The sequence below is a fragment of the Diplotaxodon limnothrissa genome, linkage group LG11 (genome assembly GCF_057381915.1).
Source record: "Diplotaxodon limnothrissa isolate DT_005_m linkage group LG11, D_limnothrissa_male_GT1.1, whole genome shotgun sequence".
NCBI classification, from domain to species: domain Eukaryota; kingdom Metazoa; phylum Chordata; class Actinopteri; order Cichliformes; family Cichlidae; genus Diplotaxodon; species Diplotaxodon limnothrissa.
In genome coordinates this window covers 39,989,679-40,005,958 of record NC_140606.1, presented here as the reverse complement: position 1 = coordinate 40,005,958, position 16,280 = coordinate 39,989,679, and the positions used below count along the sequence as shown (strand labels likewise).

The following is a 16,280-nucleotide window of genomic DNA, read 5'->3' as shown; positions in this document are numbered from 1 at the left end:
TGTATGTGGTTCAGCCACAACTCTACTAAAACCTCAGCCAGTAACAGGTCGGCCAACCTTTGGACCGTCCAGTTGTCTGTATGACTGCCGCAGTACGTGCATCACATGTGTTCACTATCAGAAAGAGCCAAACAGCCCTGGTGGAGCGAGCAGCTGTAAAGAGAAGCAGATGCTCTGTTTCTAAAAGTGTTTTAAGCTTGTTTCAAAGATTCTGTACAGCAGCTTTAAATGTTTTCCAAAAGCACACACACACTTATCAGTGTTTCTCACACTTGTTACAGTGTGGACCACCTGATAAAAGGTCAAGCTGTCCCAAGCACCACTATGAAAGCATGAAAGTCATAAATCTTACAACACAAAATTAGTTTTACTAAATGAGTAAAATTAGCATCTGCAGTAAAGATTTTTTCATACATTGTATACATTCTACCACAGGCAAAGTTGCCTCTATTTTTATAGTTTTTATTAATATTTTGTAATAATTTATTCTGTTTTGGGAGTGTTTTTTATGTGTCTGTATTATATTACACACACACTTTAAAAGTGAATCTCTGTCCAAAAAATGCACTCAGTTTACTTCTTACTCACTATGAGCATCATTCATTATTCTCCCAGTAACTAAGGTTAGCATATGTATGTTTTTTATTCCAATCCATTCTTCTTTAGCAGCATTTAAATAACCTTTATCAGATTTGATGGTTTTGTTACAGACTTTTCAAAAAAGTGTTTTTCTTTTCTTTCACAAATGTGGGATTAAATTGTGTTCAAATGTGCAAAGCAGTGATGTCATGTTTTGTGACGAGGACCCAGGCACAGAGAGACTTGATGAATTTAAGAATCTTATGATTTAATAAAGAAATTTGCAGACTTGCACAGAGATGGTAAAATTATGATGACTGATAATGGAGACGAAGACAACAGACGATGAGGACAGGGAGGAGCAGGGGTTTAAATGCACCAAGGAGACATTCAGAGAGAACTCGGGACAACGTTTAAGGATGCAGGGACTGACAGAGACGGGGTTTATCTTGCCTGGCTGGGCAGCTCTCTGGGTGCTCAGCACCCCCAAAGCTCTGATCCTAGAATCGCCCCTGTTTCAACACGTAACTGACGTCAAAGACTCCGCCTCCTCCGCTCTGTTAAAAAATTTAAACACCACCTGGGTCTGGGTGCAGTTCCCCCCTCCAGGGGCAAGGGTACCTAGACCCGGTTTGTAGAGTACGCTTGGGGAGTGTGATCGTGTGTACAACGTCTCTTTATGTCTGTCTCCACGTTGGTTGAGTGTGGAGTAAGTGCATATGAGAGCATGAGGGTGGGAATGGATGTTTGTGTCTGTGTGTGCCTGTATGTCTGTGTCTATATGTCAGGTTGGGTGTCAGGCGCCACCTCTCTGGGGACATCTCAGGCCCTCCAAGGTTTGGAGGCCTATCTCCCCCCACCACCACTTCCCCTGCCAGTGGCGGACTCCCTCAGACATCGGTGCGTTGGTGGTTCTTTGTGTCCGGGGATGGGCGTCCAGGTACACACCGGCTCACTCCTTGGTGGCTGCTGAGTGAGCCCTCATCTGGGACTCTCCTCAGCTCTTTCTGGGACAGTGGCGCAGCTGCCCCTCTGTTGGTCTTCCTTGGTCTCTTGTGTTCTGGGGGCCTCTGGATGTCTGGAGTTTTGATCTCCTCCACACCTGCTTCAAGCCCTGGAGGACGGGGCTGTGGCCCCCCCACACCCTCTAGCAGATCATTACATGAAGGAACCTTTTAAAAACAAGCGCGTCCATGCTCACAGGTGTACACACGGGTGATCACACCCACAAACTACACCCTTTTTGGCTCCTACCTCAAAGCACACTGTGTTCTGTTGATCTTATGTGCTGCACAATAATGTTTAACATTTAGTATTTACTGTCATATTCCCATATATCATTGTGATGTTGTTTATTCTATTACTCTTGTTCTCTTCTGCTTGTTTTCTTTTTTCTTTCTCAGCAGGTGATCCAGGTGATTGATATATGCATTTTTTTTTCTCTGCTCATTCTGTTGGTTTTTGTCTTTTGCCCTTCTCCCCCGTCCCTCTTCTCAGCTGTTTCTCTTTCCCTCTTTCTTTCTCCCCTTCTTTCCCCCAGTCAAGTCTGTCCCGTATTCAGCAAGTGAAAATAAAATAAACAATAAAAGGTGAATCAAATGGACCATTACGGCAAGGCTGGGACGGTCCAGTTGGTAAAGTAAATCCGTTGGGCATCTTTCTTTGCCTTTAGACAACAATTCTGATGCAAAAGAGCCAAACGGGACAGGCAAAAAAAAAAAAAAATTTAAATTATTATTCAGAGAGCTTCAAATGTTTTCATGAACATCACACAGCAGCACAAAGCTGTTTCATCTCCGCTCAGATGAAAAGGTGTGAGCCTCGATGTTTCGCAGTCCCCGTCTCTTCTTCCAGTCCTCAGCTCCTCAGGCTCACCTGAAGATTCTCAGGTGAACTCGTTTTGCACTCAGCCATTCACTGCAGTGAAGTTAAACCCGTACACTGCTGTGTGTGTGCGTGCAAAGGAGTGCTTAAAGGTTACAGTGGTGCTGAGGTCCAGTTGGCCCTACCAGCGCCCCCCACTGGCCATAGGGTGTACAATCAATCTATTTCACCGAGTGTTCTGGCGTCTCACAGGTGATCAGAGTGTCAGCTCTCATATTTATCAGCAGTTTATCACAGAGAGGAGAAACTAAAAGTTTACAGCAGCTGCTGGTGCTCAGATGAGACGATCAATTGACAGACAGATAATCTGCAAACAGCAAAGCAAAGCTGAGACAGAAAAACAAGCCGCAGCATCTTTGTGATAAAGTTTTAATTTCAGCTGGCGTGTGAACATTAAAGAACATTTTACAGACGTCATTGATTCAACAAGAAAAGCCTTTGATCTGATTTTTGTTTACTGAGTTGAATTTTCTCTCAGACAGGAGAAGAGCAGGTGAGTTTAACCTGGTAGTGGAGCCTCTAGTGGCTGAAAGGAGCATTACAAAAACAAGCTGCTGTGATCCAGCTCTTCTTCAACACGCGATAATGATAATAATGATAATAATAATAACAATAATAATAATAATGTATACTTTATTGGTACCTTGCTCAGGGGTACCTCAGAGCTATCCCTGCTGGTGTTTGTGCGCATACCTCGACTGACACTGTTTGATCGATCAGTTGATTGAATCACTGATCTGATTCATGAGGTAGGAATAGAGCGAGCGGGGAAAGGCGGATGTTGTGAAGATGAAGTCTGTAAAACTCTGGGAGTTTCCCCTGAGCCGGAACGATTTAAGGAGCATTCTGCATTTTCCGTCCTGCTGGCTTTCAACAGCGTGAGCAGAGCGCTGTACCTGCAGGGAGGACGTGAGGGTGGCGCTTCACCTGAATTTGGAAGTTCAAAGTTGACCTGAAACACATGGCAGTGTGGAATAAAGCGTAATGGCCCTTTAACCTGCTCTTCCCAGGCTGGATGGAGACTCAGTGAGGAAGCTTTGGAATAATGAACAAAACATGGACACATCTGCTGAGGCTCAATTCCTCCAAAGAAGGACTCATGCAGGCTGGAGAAACTGATCAGGAGGGCTAGCTCTGTGGTCGGCATGAAGCTGGACACTCTGGTGACAGTGGCAGAGAAAAGGACATTAAAGAAACTGATGGACATTATGGACAATGCTGGGCATCCTCTGCACACGGCCATAAACAATCAGAAGAGTCTGTTCAGTGACAGGTTGCTTCTCCCAAAGACAAGAACTAACAGACTTAAAAACTCCTTTGTCCCACACGCCATCAGACTGTTTAACTCCTCTCTGGAGGGGAGAGGGAGGGGAAACAGGAGGACAAAGGAGGGGGGAACAACTAAGCTGTAGTGCCTCTGCACCTCACTGTGCAATACCTTTTGTGCAATACTTTTGTAAATAGTCAACGGTGCAATAGACTCAATACTTGAAATGTGCAATTCACTTGTATTTTTATTTTTATTCCTATTTATTCTATTTATCCCCTTCGTATATTTTATTTATATTGTCTCTGTATTTATATATGTGTGTGTGTATAACTCTGTAACTTCTGTCGGTGCTGTGCTTTTTTGGAAATCGAATTTCCCAGAGGAACCCACCCGAGGGATTAATAAAGTTCTATCTTATCTTATCTTATCTTATGTTTTTTTTCCTGCGGCCGATGTGATGGACAACAAAGTTATTCTAATGCGTGATGGTGACACCAGAAGTTACATGGAGATCAGACTCCTGCCTGAGCTGTTCTCAAATGTGTTTGGACTCTGAGGCTCAGGATGATCATGGCTTCACAGCCAGATGTCGGAGGTACAGTCTCCGCCGGGGTACCGCAGCTCGTGGGCCAGAACCGGACCGTCGGGCTCTTTACCAAAATCCACCAGGAAGTCCTCATTCAGGGCCAGACCGCCATCCACAGTGTCCACATTGATCTGCATCATCACTGATCCCTCCCTGAGCACAGACACAGTAATAAGCATGTGCACACATGAGCACCACAGCAGCATCCTGTGAGTCATGAAATAGGTCCAGGTGGACTGAGGTGGAACCCCTGTGGGGTCAAGGATCGCACCTGATCATGTCGGGGTAAAACTGTTTGTCCCAGCCGCTGTACAGAGACGTGGTCGTGTAGAGGCGCCGCCCGTCCAGACTGAGCTGCAGCATCTGAGGACTTCCAGCGATACGCTTCCCCTGAGATGGACACAGGTGAGACACAGAACAGTTGGGACGGATGTACAGCATGAGGAACATTTAAATCCATTTATGTCTCTGCAGGTGCAGTCTACACCTGTACCCCCTCCTGGGGTTATCGTGTAACCATGGTTACTCTATCAGGGGCTAAGAAGACACCGGTTCTTCTACAGAGCGACAGGTGTGCTGCTTCCTGCCTCTCTGCTTTGTGATACCTTTATGATGCAGGGGCGGGGCTGCTCCTGGTTCTCTGGGTCCTCCAGGACTCTGATGGGTCCGTCCCTGACAATGCTTCCTCCCAAGAACACCTGGAAGAGACAGACAGATAAGCGGTCTTGTGCTAACGATCCACATATTCAGTGACATCACCCGACAGGGTGATAAAACCACACCTGGCCGACGAGCCGTGGGTTTCTGCGGTCTGTGATGTCATATTGTCTGATGTCACCATGCAGCCAGTTACTGAAGTACAGATAACGGTCATCCAGTGAGATCAGGATGTCTGTGATGAGACCTGCGCAGACAGACAGGTGATGTGGTCAGACAGGTGAAAGACTGCAATCAAAGGGAAATGACTGCACTCACCTGGCATCTCGGGCAACATCCATCCCTCCACCTTCTTACTAGGAATGCTGATGACCTTCTCTGCGGCCCAGTCCCCCTCCTGAGACACAGAAAGCATGTTAGCTTCAGCATGCTAACACGCTAACAGCTAGCATGCTAACATCGGCTGTCTGAGGTGGGTGGTTCCAGCAGCTGGTGCCGGAGCACAGGTGAGTCGCACCTGTCTAACCTTCAAACCTGCTGAATGTTCACCACAGTTTGCTTTTCCAACTCGTCTTCCTCGTTTATTGCCTGCAGAGATCAGCTGATCATCTTTAACAGAACCACACACTCACTGCCGTTTTGTAGAATCTGAAGACGGTTGAATTCAGTGCACAGCCCACGTAGCCCTCAGCGGCACTCGGCTCATGGAGGAACCGGACCTCCAGTGGAATGGCGCCCTCTTCTCCTAGATCAAGCCTCTGCAGCTTCTTGTGGGTGGTCCAGTCCCAGATATTCAGGGCGCTGCCATAGAGCCCTGCAACACAACAAGAACCCAAAGCGTCTCAGCTGATGGATACTTATATTGATAAGGATTAATAATAATAATAATAATAATAATGGATACTTTATTGATCCCCATGGGGAAATTACTTGTTTTTCTCTGCATTTGACCCATTCACTCAGTGAAGCAGTGGGCAGCCCACTAAGCAGGCGCCCGGGGAGCAGTGTGTAGGGATGGTACCTTGCTCAGGGGTACCTCAGGGTAGCCGTTAAGTGGATTTGAACCGCCGACCTTCCGATCATGGGGTGACCACTTTACCTACTGAGCTATCCCTGCCCCATTACTGGGACCAGAGCCGGGTCCAGAACAGACGGACACGAAAGAAGCAAAGAGGGACACTGGGAGGAGGTTCAGACTCTTCCTCTTACTCACCTTCTTGGACATGAGCTGGATTAAAACCGTTAACCAGAGCTTTGGGCGCTCCCCACTCGGTGCTGATCATCACATTGTGCCGAGGCTGGTACCAAAAGTCGTAGCCGAACGGCGCCGCCTCGCCTTGGTGCTCCCAGTTACTGATCACCTCGAACGTCTCACCATCCAGAAGAACAAAACCACCTGAGTGAAGATGAGCAGTTAAACTCAAAGACCGGCCTGACCCATGGGCTTCTGGAGTCCCATTTGCCTCTCAGCAAACAAAAGGGGCGGTGGCGTGCAGGGTTTGCGATATGGCCTAACCTTTGGCGTTACCGGACGGGTCTCCCATGCAGCTGATCATAATCTGACCACTGCCCAGGCAGTGGCTGGTGTGAGGGTTCGCCAGGCCGCACTTCCAATACAGCTCGATGGGCTCCACCATCTGAAATGTAGTTAATATTCATCACACACACACACACAACACACGCACACACAACACACGCACACACACACACACACGCACACACACACACGCACACACACAAACGCACACACACAACACACACACACAACACACGCACACACACACAACACACGCACACACACACACACACGCACACACACACACGCACACACACAAACGCGCACACAACACACACACACACAACACACGCACACACACACAACACACGCACACACACACACACACACACGCACACACACACACGCACACACACAAACGCGCACACAACACACACACACACACAACACACACACACACACAACACACACGCACACACACACACAACACATACACGCACACACAACACACACACACACACACACACACAACACACACAACACACACAACACACACACACACACACACACACACAACACACACAAGCACACACAACACACACACAAACGCGCACACAACACAAGCACACACAACACACACACACACACACACAACACACACACACGCACACACACACACAACACATACACGCACACACAACACACAACACATACACGCACACACACAAACGCGCACACAACACAAGCACACGCACACACACACACACACAACACACACACACGCACACACACACACAACACACACACACACACACACACACACAACACACACACGCACACACACAAACGCGCACACAACACAAGCACACACAACACACACACACACACACACAACACACACACACGCACACACACACACAACACATACACGCACACACAACACACAACACATACACGCACACACAACACACACACGCACACACACACACACACCACACACAAACGCGCACACACACAACACACACACACACACAAACGCGCACACAACACACACAACACACGCACACACACACACACGCACACAGACACACACGCACACACACACAACACACACACAACACACACAACACACGCACACACAACACACACAACACACGCACACACACGCACAACACACACAACACACACACGCACACACACACACGCACACACACACACACGCACAACACACACGCACACACACACACAACGCACACACACAACACACACACACACGCACACGCACACACACACACACAACACACGCACACAACACACGCACACAACACACAGCACACAACACACAGCACACAACACACAGCACACAACACACGCACACGCACACAACACACGCACACACACACAACACACGCACACACACACGCACACACGCACACAACACACAGCACACAACACACGCACACACACACAACACACGCACACACAACACACGCACACACGCACACACACGCACAACACACGCACACACACGCACAACACACACACACACACACACGCACACACACAACACACGCACACAACACACTCACACAACACACGCACACAACACAACACACGCACACACACACAACACACGCGCACAACACACGCACACAACACAACACACGCACACACACACAACACACGCGCACAACACACGCACACAACACACGCACACAACACACGCACACACACACAACACACGCGCACAACACACGCACACAACACACGCACACAACACACAACACACGCACACACAACACACAACACACGCACACGCGCACACAACACACACACACACAACACACGCACACACACGCACACACACAACACACGCACACACAACACACGCACACAACACACGCACAGACAACACACACAACACACGCACAGACAACACACGCACACACAACACACGCACACACAACACAAAAATGAATAAATAGATGAAACCAGTAGTATTCATTTAAGCGTGGTCTATAACACCGCCCGGCCAAAAGCGCCTTTTTTTGTTGTTTTGTGTTAAAAACATTCAGCATTTAAAGACATTTGAATGTGTTTAAATGCTGAATGTTTTTAAAGAGCAGCTGTGCTTCATCGTCCAGCCTGAACTCTGGATGAACTCCTCCTCCTCCTCGCTTTCTGACAGCAGACCCAAAGGAGTCATCTGTCCAAATTTGAGGAGAGCAGCTGCTCTTCCTAAAGCTACTCCGTGCAGACTTCTCTGTGTGATCGCAGGTTTCTGCCACGAGGAGCTGAAAGCCCGTGGAGGGCACTGCTGCTGTCTGTGGGCCCCACACTCTCTGAAAGACCGGACGGGCCTCCTGACCTTACACTCCAGTCTTTAGTGCTGCGCCGGCCCTTTACGCAGCTTCCCTTTAAGCGATTTTCTCACGTCCCACCACACTGACCCTCCACGGTTGACACGAGGCCGACTGCCATCTTTAACCCCCAGCTCTCATCACATGGTCTGAGTGACAAAAGAGAGGAATATTCCAACAGATCCAAGTTCATGCCTGACAGACCTGCAGCAGCCTTCACTTTAACCCTCTGTCCATCCATCCATTCGCTTATCCTTTCCAGGGTCGTGCGGGGCGTTGGAGCCTATCCCAGCTGTCATAGGGCGAGAGGCAGGGTACAGCCTGGACAGGTCGCCAGTCTGTCGCAGGGCCAACACACAGGGACAGACAACCATTCGCACTCACATTCATTCGCACATTCACACCTAGTGACAATTTGGATTATCAAATCAACCTATCCCCACAAGCTGCATGTCTTTGGACGGTGGGAGGAAGCCGGAGTACCCGGAGGGAACCCACGCAAACACGGGGAGAACATGCAAACTCCACACAGAAAGACCCCGGCCTGATGGTGGAATTGAACTCAGGACCTTCTTGCTGTGCGGCAACAGTGCTAACCACCGTGCCACCGTGCTGCCTTTAACCCTCTGCTTCCTCCTAATTGCTAACCTTTGACCTGCTCTCAGGTCAGCGCATGGATGTAAGCATGCCCTCAGTCATGGTGCTGTGTGACCACGCGGCCGTGTCGGAGGGGGGGGGGTCGGTCGTCATTTGTAAAAGTCGACTACTATGAGGAACGTGTCCATAATCAGTACAAGTGTGTGTGTCTGTGTGAAGTCAGCGCCCCCCGCTGCCATGGCGTGCATACCTTGTAGATTTTGGGCGCTCTGGGATTCGTCCCCACGTCAACCACGTAAATTCGGGACGAGACGAGTGACGGCAGGATCAGGAAGTTTCTCTTCTTGGAGGCGTCGTCGAAGCAGCTGCTGCAGGCGTTCCAGCCGGAGTGATGCAGCTCGTCACGAAGATTCGGCATCGGCAGCCGGTGGATCACCTGTGAGGGCATGGGTCAAAGGTCACAATGCACTACAGCACTGTTCTTAACGTTCATCTGTGACTGAGGAAGAGGAGGCAACTGACTCTGATGTTAGATATGAAACTAAAGGAGAAGGAGGAAGTCCTCGGCTTCCAGCGGGGCTCAGCTCTACCTGGCAGTAGGTGGGGGATTTGGGGTTCACGTCCACAGTGGCCAGGTAGTCAGGTTTCAGGATGCCGGTGTTGCGGTATATGCAGGGCAGGTAGATGATCTCCTCCCGAGGACCTTGAAGCAGAAATAGGTGTGAGCTGTGAAGAGGACCTGCTGAGGACCCAAACCCCAACTTCTCCTAAACATGCAGGGACCGCGACCACGCCACAATGCAGCATCTGACCCAGACCCGGATCTCACAGCTTCTACAGCCGAAGAATATATATAAATACAAGTCAATAAGTTAAGAGTGTAATTAGGATAAGGCTTTTGATTACAGAGTCCCAAATAGGATAAGTTAGGGAGATGCAGGAAAAGGTGTTTTGTTTCCTTTGCAGAAGATCTCGGCGACCACAGGGGGTGAGGATCCTGGAGGCCCGAGACAAGAGAGGGACGCAGAAAAAACCTAAGCTTACGCAGGGAGTGCTCTCGAGTGGGAGCGGGTGTTTATTACTGGACCAATTGGCTGACATGAGGTTGTCTAATGTGGAGCAGGGAAATTATTTTACTGCTATTGGTAAATAATCATCATCATTACCATTGCATTAATAATAGAATCTGCAGCATTGATATTGTATTCAGAGGTTTAAACAGTGTGTGTGTCTTTTAGAAAGACTAAGTTGCAGGCTGACAGGAAGTTGCAGAGAGTTTGCAGAAGGGAAAGCAGAGTCTAAGTTATTCTGAGCAGGCTAGACGAGGCTATTTGAATTACTAGGTTATTCAAATTGTCTGTTATACTTTTATATTCTTTTATTAAGCTCTTAGTAGAGGTTCTTGATTAAAACATTTATTCAACATAGTACATGTAGTTTCAGTTAGGTTATTACACATAAGGATGAGCCTCTGGTCTGGTAAAAGGTCAGAAGTGCAACGGGTGAATTGAGAGAACATTTGAGGACGACACACACACACACACTCAGTTAGAGAATCATTTATAGGTGGAAGTTTAATCATGTTTTGCTTGGGGTTGCAAAAAGAGCAGTTTGTCGCAGAACTGCTGCTGAGGTGTCAAGATGACAAGAGAGCATCCGGCAGTGACAGGAAGTACCGGCCATGAAGATAGAAGACAACGTTCCTTTAAACTGTGTTAAAAGTCATTGTGGTTTTGATCTGACGTGTGTATATATTCTGTCTGTGACGTATGAAGGGGCGTCATTAATTCAAACCCTGATGCTATAAAAGTCTGTGTATGCTCTGATTAAGTCGAAGATCAAGTGCTGTCTGCGTACAGTGGTCTTCCCACGCGTGTATTCATTAAAATCAATTGTTTGACCAAGATCTTCTGGACCTGGTTGTTTGTACTCTCCTTCCTCAATTATGTGGACCTTAACAATCTCAGCCAAACATCTGGATCTCCAGCCTGCAGGAAAGGTCCACAGCTGGGCCAAACCAGTGCAGAGCCGGAAGCAGACCTCCACCCAACCAGGCGCCAGGGCTCTGGTTCTGGACCGAGTTATCTGCTGAGCGACCTCTGACCCCTGATATCCTGCTTAAGTTTAACAGGTCAGAGTGATTCGGGCTGCTGTGATGTCTTCAAAAGTGCTACCTGTTACTTTTTCAGAAAGCTCAACACCGAGCGTCAGGGTGGGCGTGTCATTGTTGGCCCTTTAGGCCCGCCCACAATGCAGCGTCAGCCCCGACTAGGTCTCACTTCAAAACAGAAACAGAACAAAGAAGCCTGTGACCTCAGCACAGGTCATGTGACACAAGCAGCAGGTTCCCCCTTTGTTTTACCTGCTGGCTAAAAGACACACGCAGCTGATGGGCTCACCCTTCATGGCGTCCAGCGGGCTGCGGTATCCCGGTCCACATCCTGAGCAGCTTGCTGAAAAGTACCAAAGGTCAAAGGTCGTTAAATCCCGTTGTGTGCGTTTCCAGGCAGCTGCACATGAAGAGGATCTCACCGCTGACACAACATCGAGACCTTCAGTCTGTCCCATGAGCAGGGACCGACACCTCTGACCTGTCTGGGGTCAAAGGCTGTGTGGATCATTTTATTTCACTCACTGCTCGTCTGTTTATGACGTGTTTATCTGCGATGGTTACCGCGGGCGACGCTCTGCGTTCCTGCTGTTAATGTTTGACCCTCATTTTAGCGAGCTTTACGTGTTGCGTAAATAAAGTTTACGCACACAGACACACACACACAGACACACCTGCCTGCAGTTTAAAGGAGCAGCTGCTGTTTTCTTGCTGGTAATCAATATTCGATAATCAGGAGACTCTCTGAAGAAGTGTGCTGCTGCTTTTCAGCTTTTTCCTTTTAAACAAATTTAAAGTGAAACAACACAAAACACTGCAAACCACAACACAATAAAATATGGAGAGAAAAAAAAGGGGGGGTGGGGGGAGAACGCCCAGATCTTTAATTAAGGGAAAGGTTGTCATTTAGAAATATTAATATCACACTCAACTGACTGCGTTTTATCTTCCCATTGCACTGATGGGTGGACAGTTGTTAGGTGCCTGTGCATGTTGTTTGTGGAGCCGGCTCTATATGATATCCTTTTCTTGTAGACTCTACACTCTGCCTTTGTTTTGTCATAAGATTGAAATGGTTCCAGACTTTGCTTCTTTTCTTGGTGTCACTCATTTTCTTTACTGCACCTTTCCAATGTAAGGGTGTTGTCTCTTGTTGCTCCCGGCTCTCTTTCTTTCCCTCTCCCTCCTGCTCTTGTTGTGTGCTACTGCTGTTGCGAGTGTAACTACCGCCCCGCCCCCTCAGCTCATCGCTGAGCAGAGAGGGGAGGGGCGCAAACGCAGGGCTCTGTTTGCCGTCTCTGCTCAGCGCAAACACAAGGGACTTGCAGCGTGAAGCGAAAAAAAGTGAAAGAGAGGGCAAGAGAAAGAAAAAAAACCCCAAAAAACCCACGGAGCCGGCTCGCATCGTTCACTTCAAAGACCTGGCTCTAAGAGCCATTTCGTTCGCGACCGACCCATCACTAATCAGAGACTCCTTGTCTTCTTAAAAACACAACACAACGCAGAGTCAAGGAGTCTGTTTGGGCCGAACTGTTGCAGCGGGACGAAGCAGAAACCGGTTACACCTGCTCCTCCTGGGGGGATACTAGGAGAAGGAGAAAAGTGGACTCACCCATGTCTGAGCTCCAGTTTGATGTGATCCAGCAGGTCTGGACTCCCTCAGACCAGACCCGCTGTAAAAACACAGGAGGCGGAGTCTCCCTGCTTGACTGTCACAAAAGAGCCAGTCAGAGTGCAGCAGTGGGGGCCTCTAACACACATTAACCCTGAACAGCCCAGAAACACTCTGAGCTTCCAGCTGTTTCCCAGGCAACCACAGCGCCGTCCGAGCATGCATCGCTGCAGCACTGTGCAAAAAGCCATCATTCTTATTGTTATTAGAATTATAATAAGACTTCCAGCTTCAATTCAAGGCTCTAAAGTTTTCTATGAGACGCTTGTGACAGATTTTTATAAACAGTCACACAACTGACTGCAGAACAGGTGAGGTCTGCTCTTCATCACAGATGAAGCAGGTAACAGACCTGGAGCTGATTCAAAGCACTGAAGTAGGTCTGAGACCTGAACACGACAGAATCTTTCCCGTGGTGGGAAAAACATCTTCACAGCCTCTAAAACAGTCAGAAACGAAGCTATAGCCAAATTAAGAAACAACAAATCACCAGGAGCAGACGGATATGCTGGAGAGTATTATAAAATATTTGAGAACGAACTTACCCCCATACTCTGCAAAGTATATAATTATGCTCTAAATTCAGGAGATATTCCAAAGTCATGGTCAGAAGCTATTATTACAGTTCTACATAAAGAAGGAAAAGACCCCATAAATTGTACAAGTTATCGACCAATAAGTCTCCTGTGTGTAGACTACAAAATTTTAACATCCATACTAGCCACTAGAATCCAAAATTATATAAAGAAATTAGTGGAACGTGAACAGACAGGATTCATTAGAGGAAGGCCCTAAATCTACAGTCAATAGCAAAAAGAGATGAAATGCCATCAATGTTCCTTAGTCTGGATGCAGAAAAGGCGTTCGATCGAGTGGGCTGGATATTCCTTCAACAAACACTGTTAACGATGGGATTTGGAGGAACATTTGTTACATGGATCAACTCTCTATATAAAGAGCCTAGGTCAAAGGTCAGGGTTAACGGATGCTGTTCTGATCTATTCAAGATAGAAAGGGGTGTGAGACAGGGGGACTCACTGTCACCCATCCTCTTTGCGATTAGTATAGAACCCTTGGCTGAGGCCATACGTTGTAATACGCAAATCCAAGGAACGGAGGATGAAGGAGGAATAGGATAGCTCTTTTTGCTGATGATACTTTACTTTTTATTAAAAACCCACTTCTTTCCATCCCAGCACTTATGGAGTGCCTACACAGGTATGGGTCAATCTCAGGATATAAGATTAATGAAAATAAATCAGAGGCAATGATGCTATCTGGAGAATGTCCTATGCAATTAAAATGAAAGGGTTTCCTTTCGCTGGCCTAGACAGGGATTCAGATACCTGGGAATTACACTTACAGCAAAACCTAAGCAACTATATGAAACTAATTATAACAAAGTCATTGGACAAATAAAGAAAGATATATCACGATGGGACATTCTACCCCTCTCTTTATTTGGAGGGGTTGAAGTGGTGAGGATGACTCTCTTACTCTTACTCTGGCTTTTGTTTTTATTTCAATCATTGCCGGTAAGAGTTTACTACTCTACTTTCAGTATGTTAAATAAACAAATTTCCACATTCATTTGGCAAAAAAAAGAGACCCAGAATACGACTTAAAACTTTGCTGACCTCAAAAGAAAAGGAGGGACTGGGACTGCCAAATTTTAAATACTGTTCCTGGGCTGCACAGCTAAACGCAGAGGTGGCATGGAAAAGAAAGGACCAGGAAACTGGACGGGTTCAGATAGAACAAAGCACGGTAAGAATGTACCCTTATTAACATTGCCTTTCATTGATGCAAAATTGATCAAATACCTAAAAATAGAGAATGATTGGATAAAACATACCCTGAAGGTGTGGCCAGCGATAAGGAAAACATTGGGGGGCCAGTGAGGGGCAATATAGAATTCCTGCCTTCTGTGTGGGACAGTGGCTTTAGTAGACGGACCAATGCAGCCTTTACACAATAAATCAGTTATTTAATGGAACAGAGCTCAAATCATTTAGCCAGCTCCAAGAACCATTCCAACTTCCTCCTAAAGGTTTATATAGATACCTTCAGATAAGACATTATATCCTAAACCACAAAGAAACAGACCTGATCAATAAATTTCCCAACAGCATAGAAGAATAATTTATTAACATTATAGAAAAACATCTCCCAACTAAGAAAGATGTCTCTCATATTTACAAAAGGCTTATAAATGAGTGATGCCAAAATACAGGCCATATTAAAGAGAAATGGGAACTAGAACTAAATATTATTATTACTGATAATGTATGGGAAGAGCTGTGTAAACCTTGTCACAAGGGAATAAGTAATCAATTATGGAGAGTTTGACTGGAAGTTTAAAATGAGATTTTTTAATACACCTCTTGTTATCTCCTCATATTGTAAGGAACCCAATGCAGAACTATGTTGGAGAAAATGTGGGGGAATAGGAGAGCATTCACATATCTTTTGGGACTGTCCAATAATTCGAGGTTTCTGGATAAGAATCAAAGAAGAAATAGAGAAAATCCTACAAGTAAATATTCCACTAAACCCAACCATATTTCTCTTGGGAGTTAAACCTAGAGAGATGAAAAATATATTCTGCGGATACTCTTACTAATAGCTAAGAAAATGATAACTGTGAAATGGAAACAAACAAGCTCACCATCCACAACACAATGGAAACAGACTGAAAAGAGTTCCCACAATGGAACGAATGACAGCAAGCTTGAAACTGGAGATGAGGATCTACCAGAGATGGAACTGTGTGGCTAGTAGTGATGGGTTGGTCACGAACGAAATGGCTCTTAGAGCCAGGTCTTTGAAGTGAACGATGCGAGCCGGCTCCGTGGGTTTTTTTGTTTTTTTTTTCTTTCTCTTGCCCTCTCTTTCACTTTTTTTCGCTTCACGCTGCAAGTCCCTTGTGTTTGCGCTGAGCAGAGACGGCAAACAGAGCCCTGCGTTTGCGCCCCTCCCCTCTCTGCTCAGCGATGAGCTGAGGGGGCGGGGCGGTAGTTACACTCGCAACAGCAGTAGCACACAACAA

General features: G+C 47.0%; 1 protein-coding gene across 5 annotated transcripts; it reads right to left on the bottom strand.

The window, feature by feature from the left end:
* Nucleotides 1-2,823: 2,823 nt before the first annotated feature.
* On the bottom strand, nt 2,824-13,229 carry selenbp1 (selenium binding protein 1). Of its 5 annotated transcripts, none has more exons than XM_085366762.1 (12): nt 13,172-13,229; nt 11,849-12,044; nt 10,040-10,152; nt 9,700-9,885; nt 6,493-6,613; nt 6,190-6,372; nt 5,609-5,790; nt 5,295-5,373; nt 5,102-5,223; nt 4,925-5,017; nt 4,591-4,709; nt 2,824-4,472 (listed from the first exon to the last, which is right to left on the bottom strand). In XM_085366762.1, exons 2-12 carry the CDS (start codon nt 12,015-12,017, stop codon nt 4,310-4,312), a joined length of 1,530 nt encoding a protein of 509 aa, XP_085222888.1. In that variant the 5' UTR covers nt 12,018-12,044; nt 13,172-13,229; the 3' UTR covers nt 2,824-4,309. The 5 variants fall into 5 exon arrangements, with proteins under 5 accessions (XP_085222888.1, XP_085222889.1, XP_085222885.1 ...); XM_085366763.1 differs by having other exon boundaries at nt 11,849-11,902; nt 13,172-13,218; XM_085366759.1 differs by having other exon boundaries at nt 11,849-12,040; nt 13,172-13,189.
* Nucleotides 13,230-16,280: the final 3,051 nt, after the last annotated feature.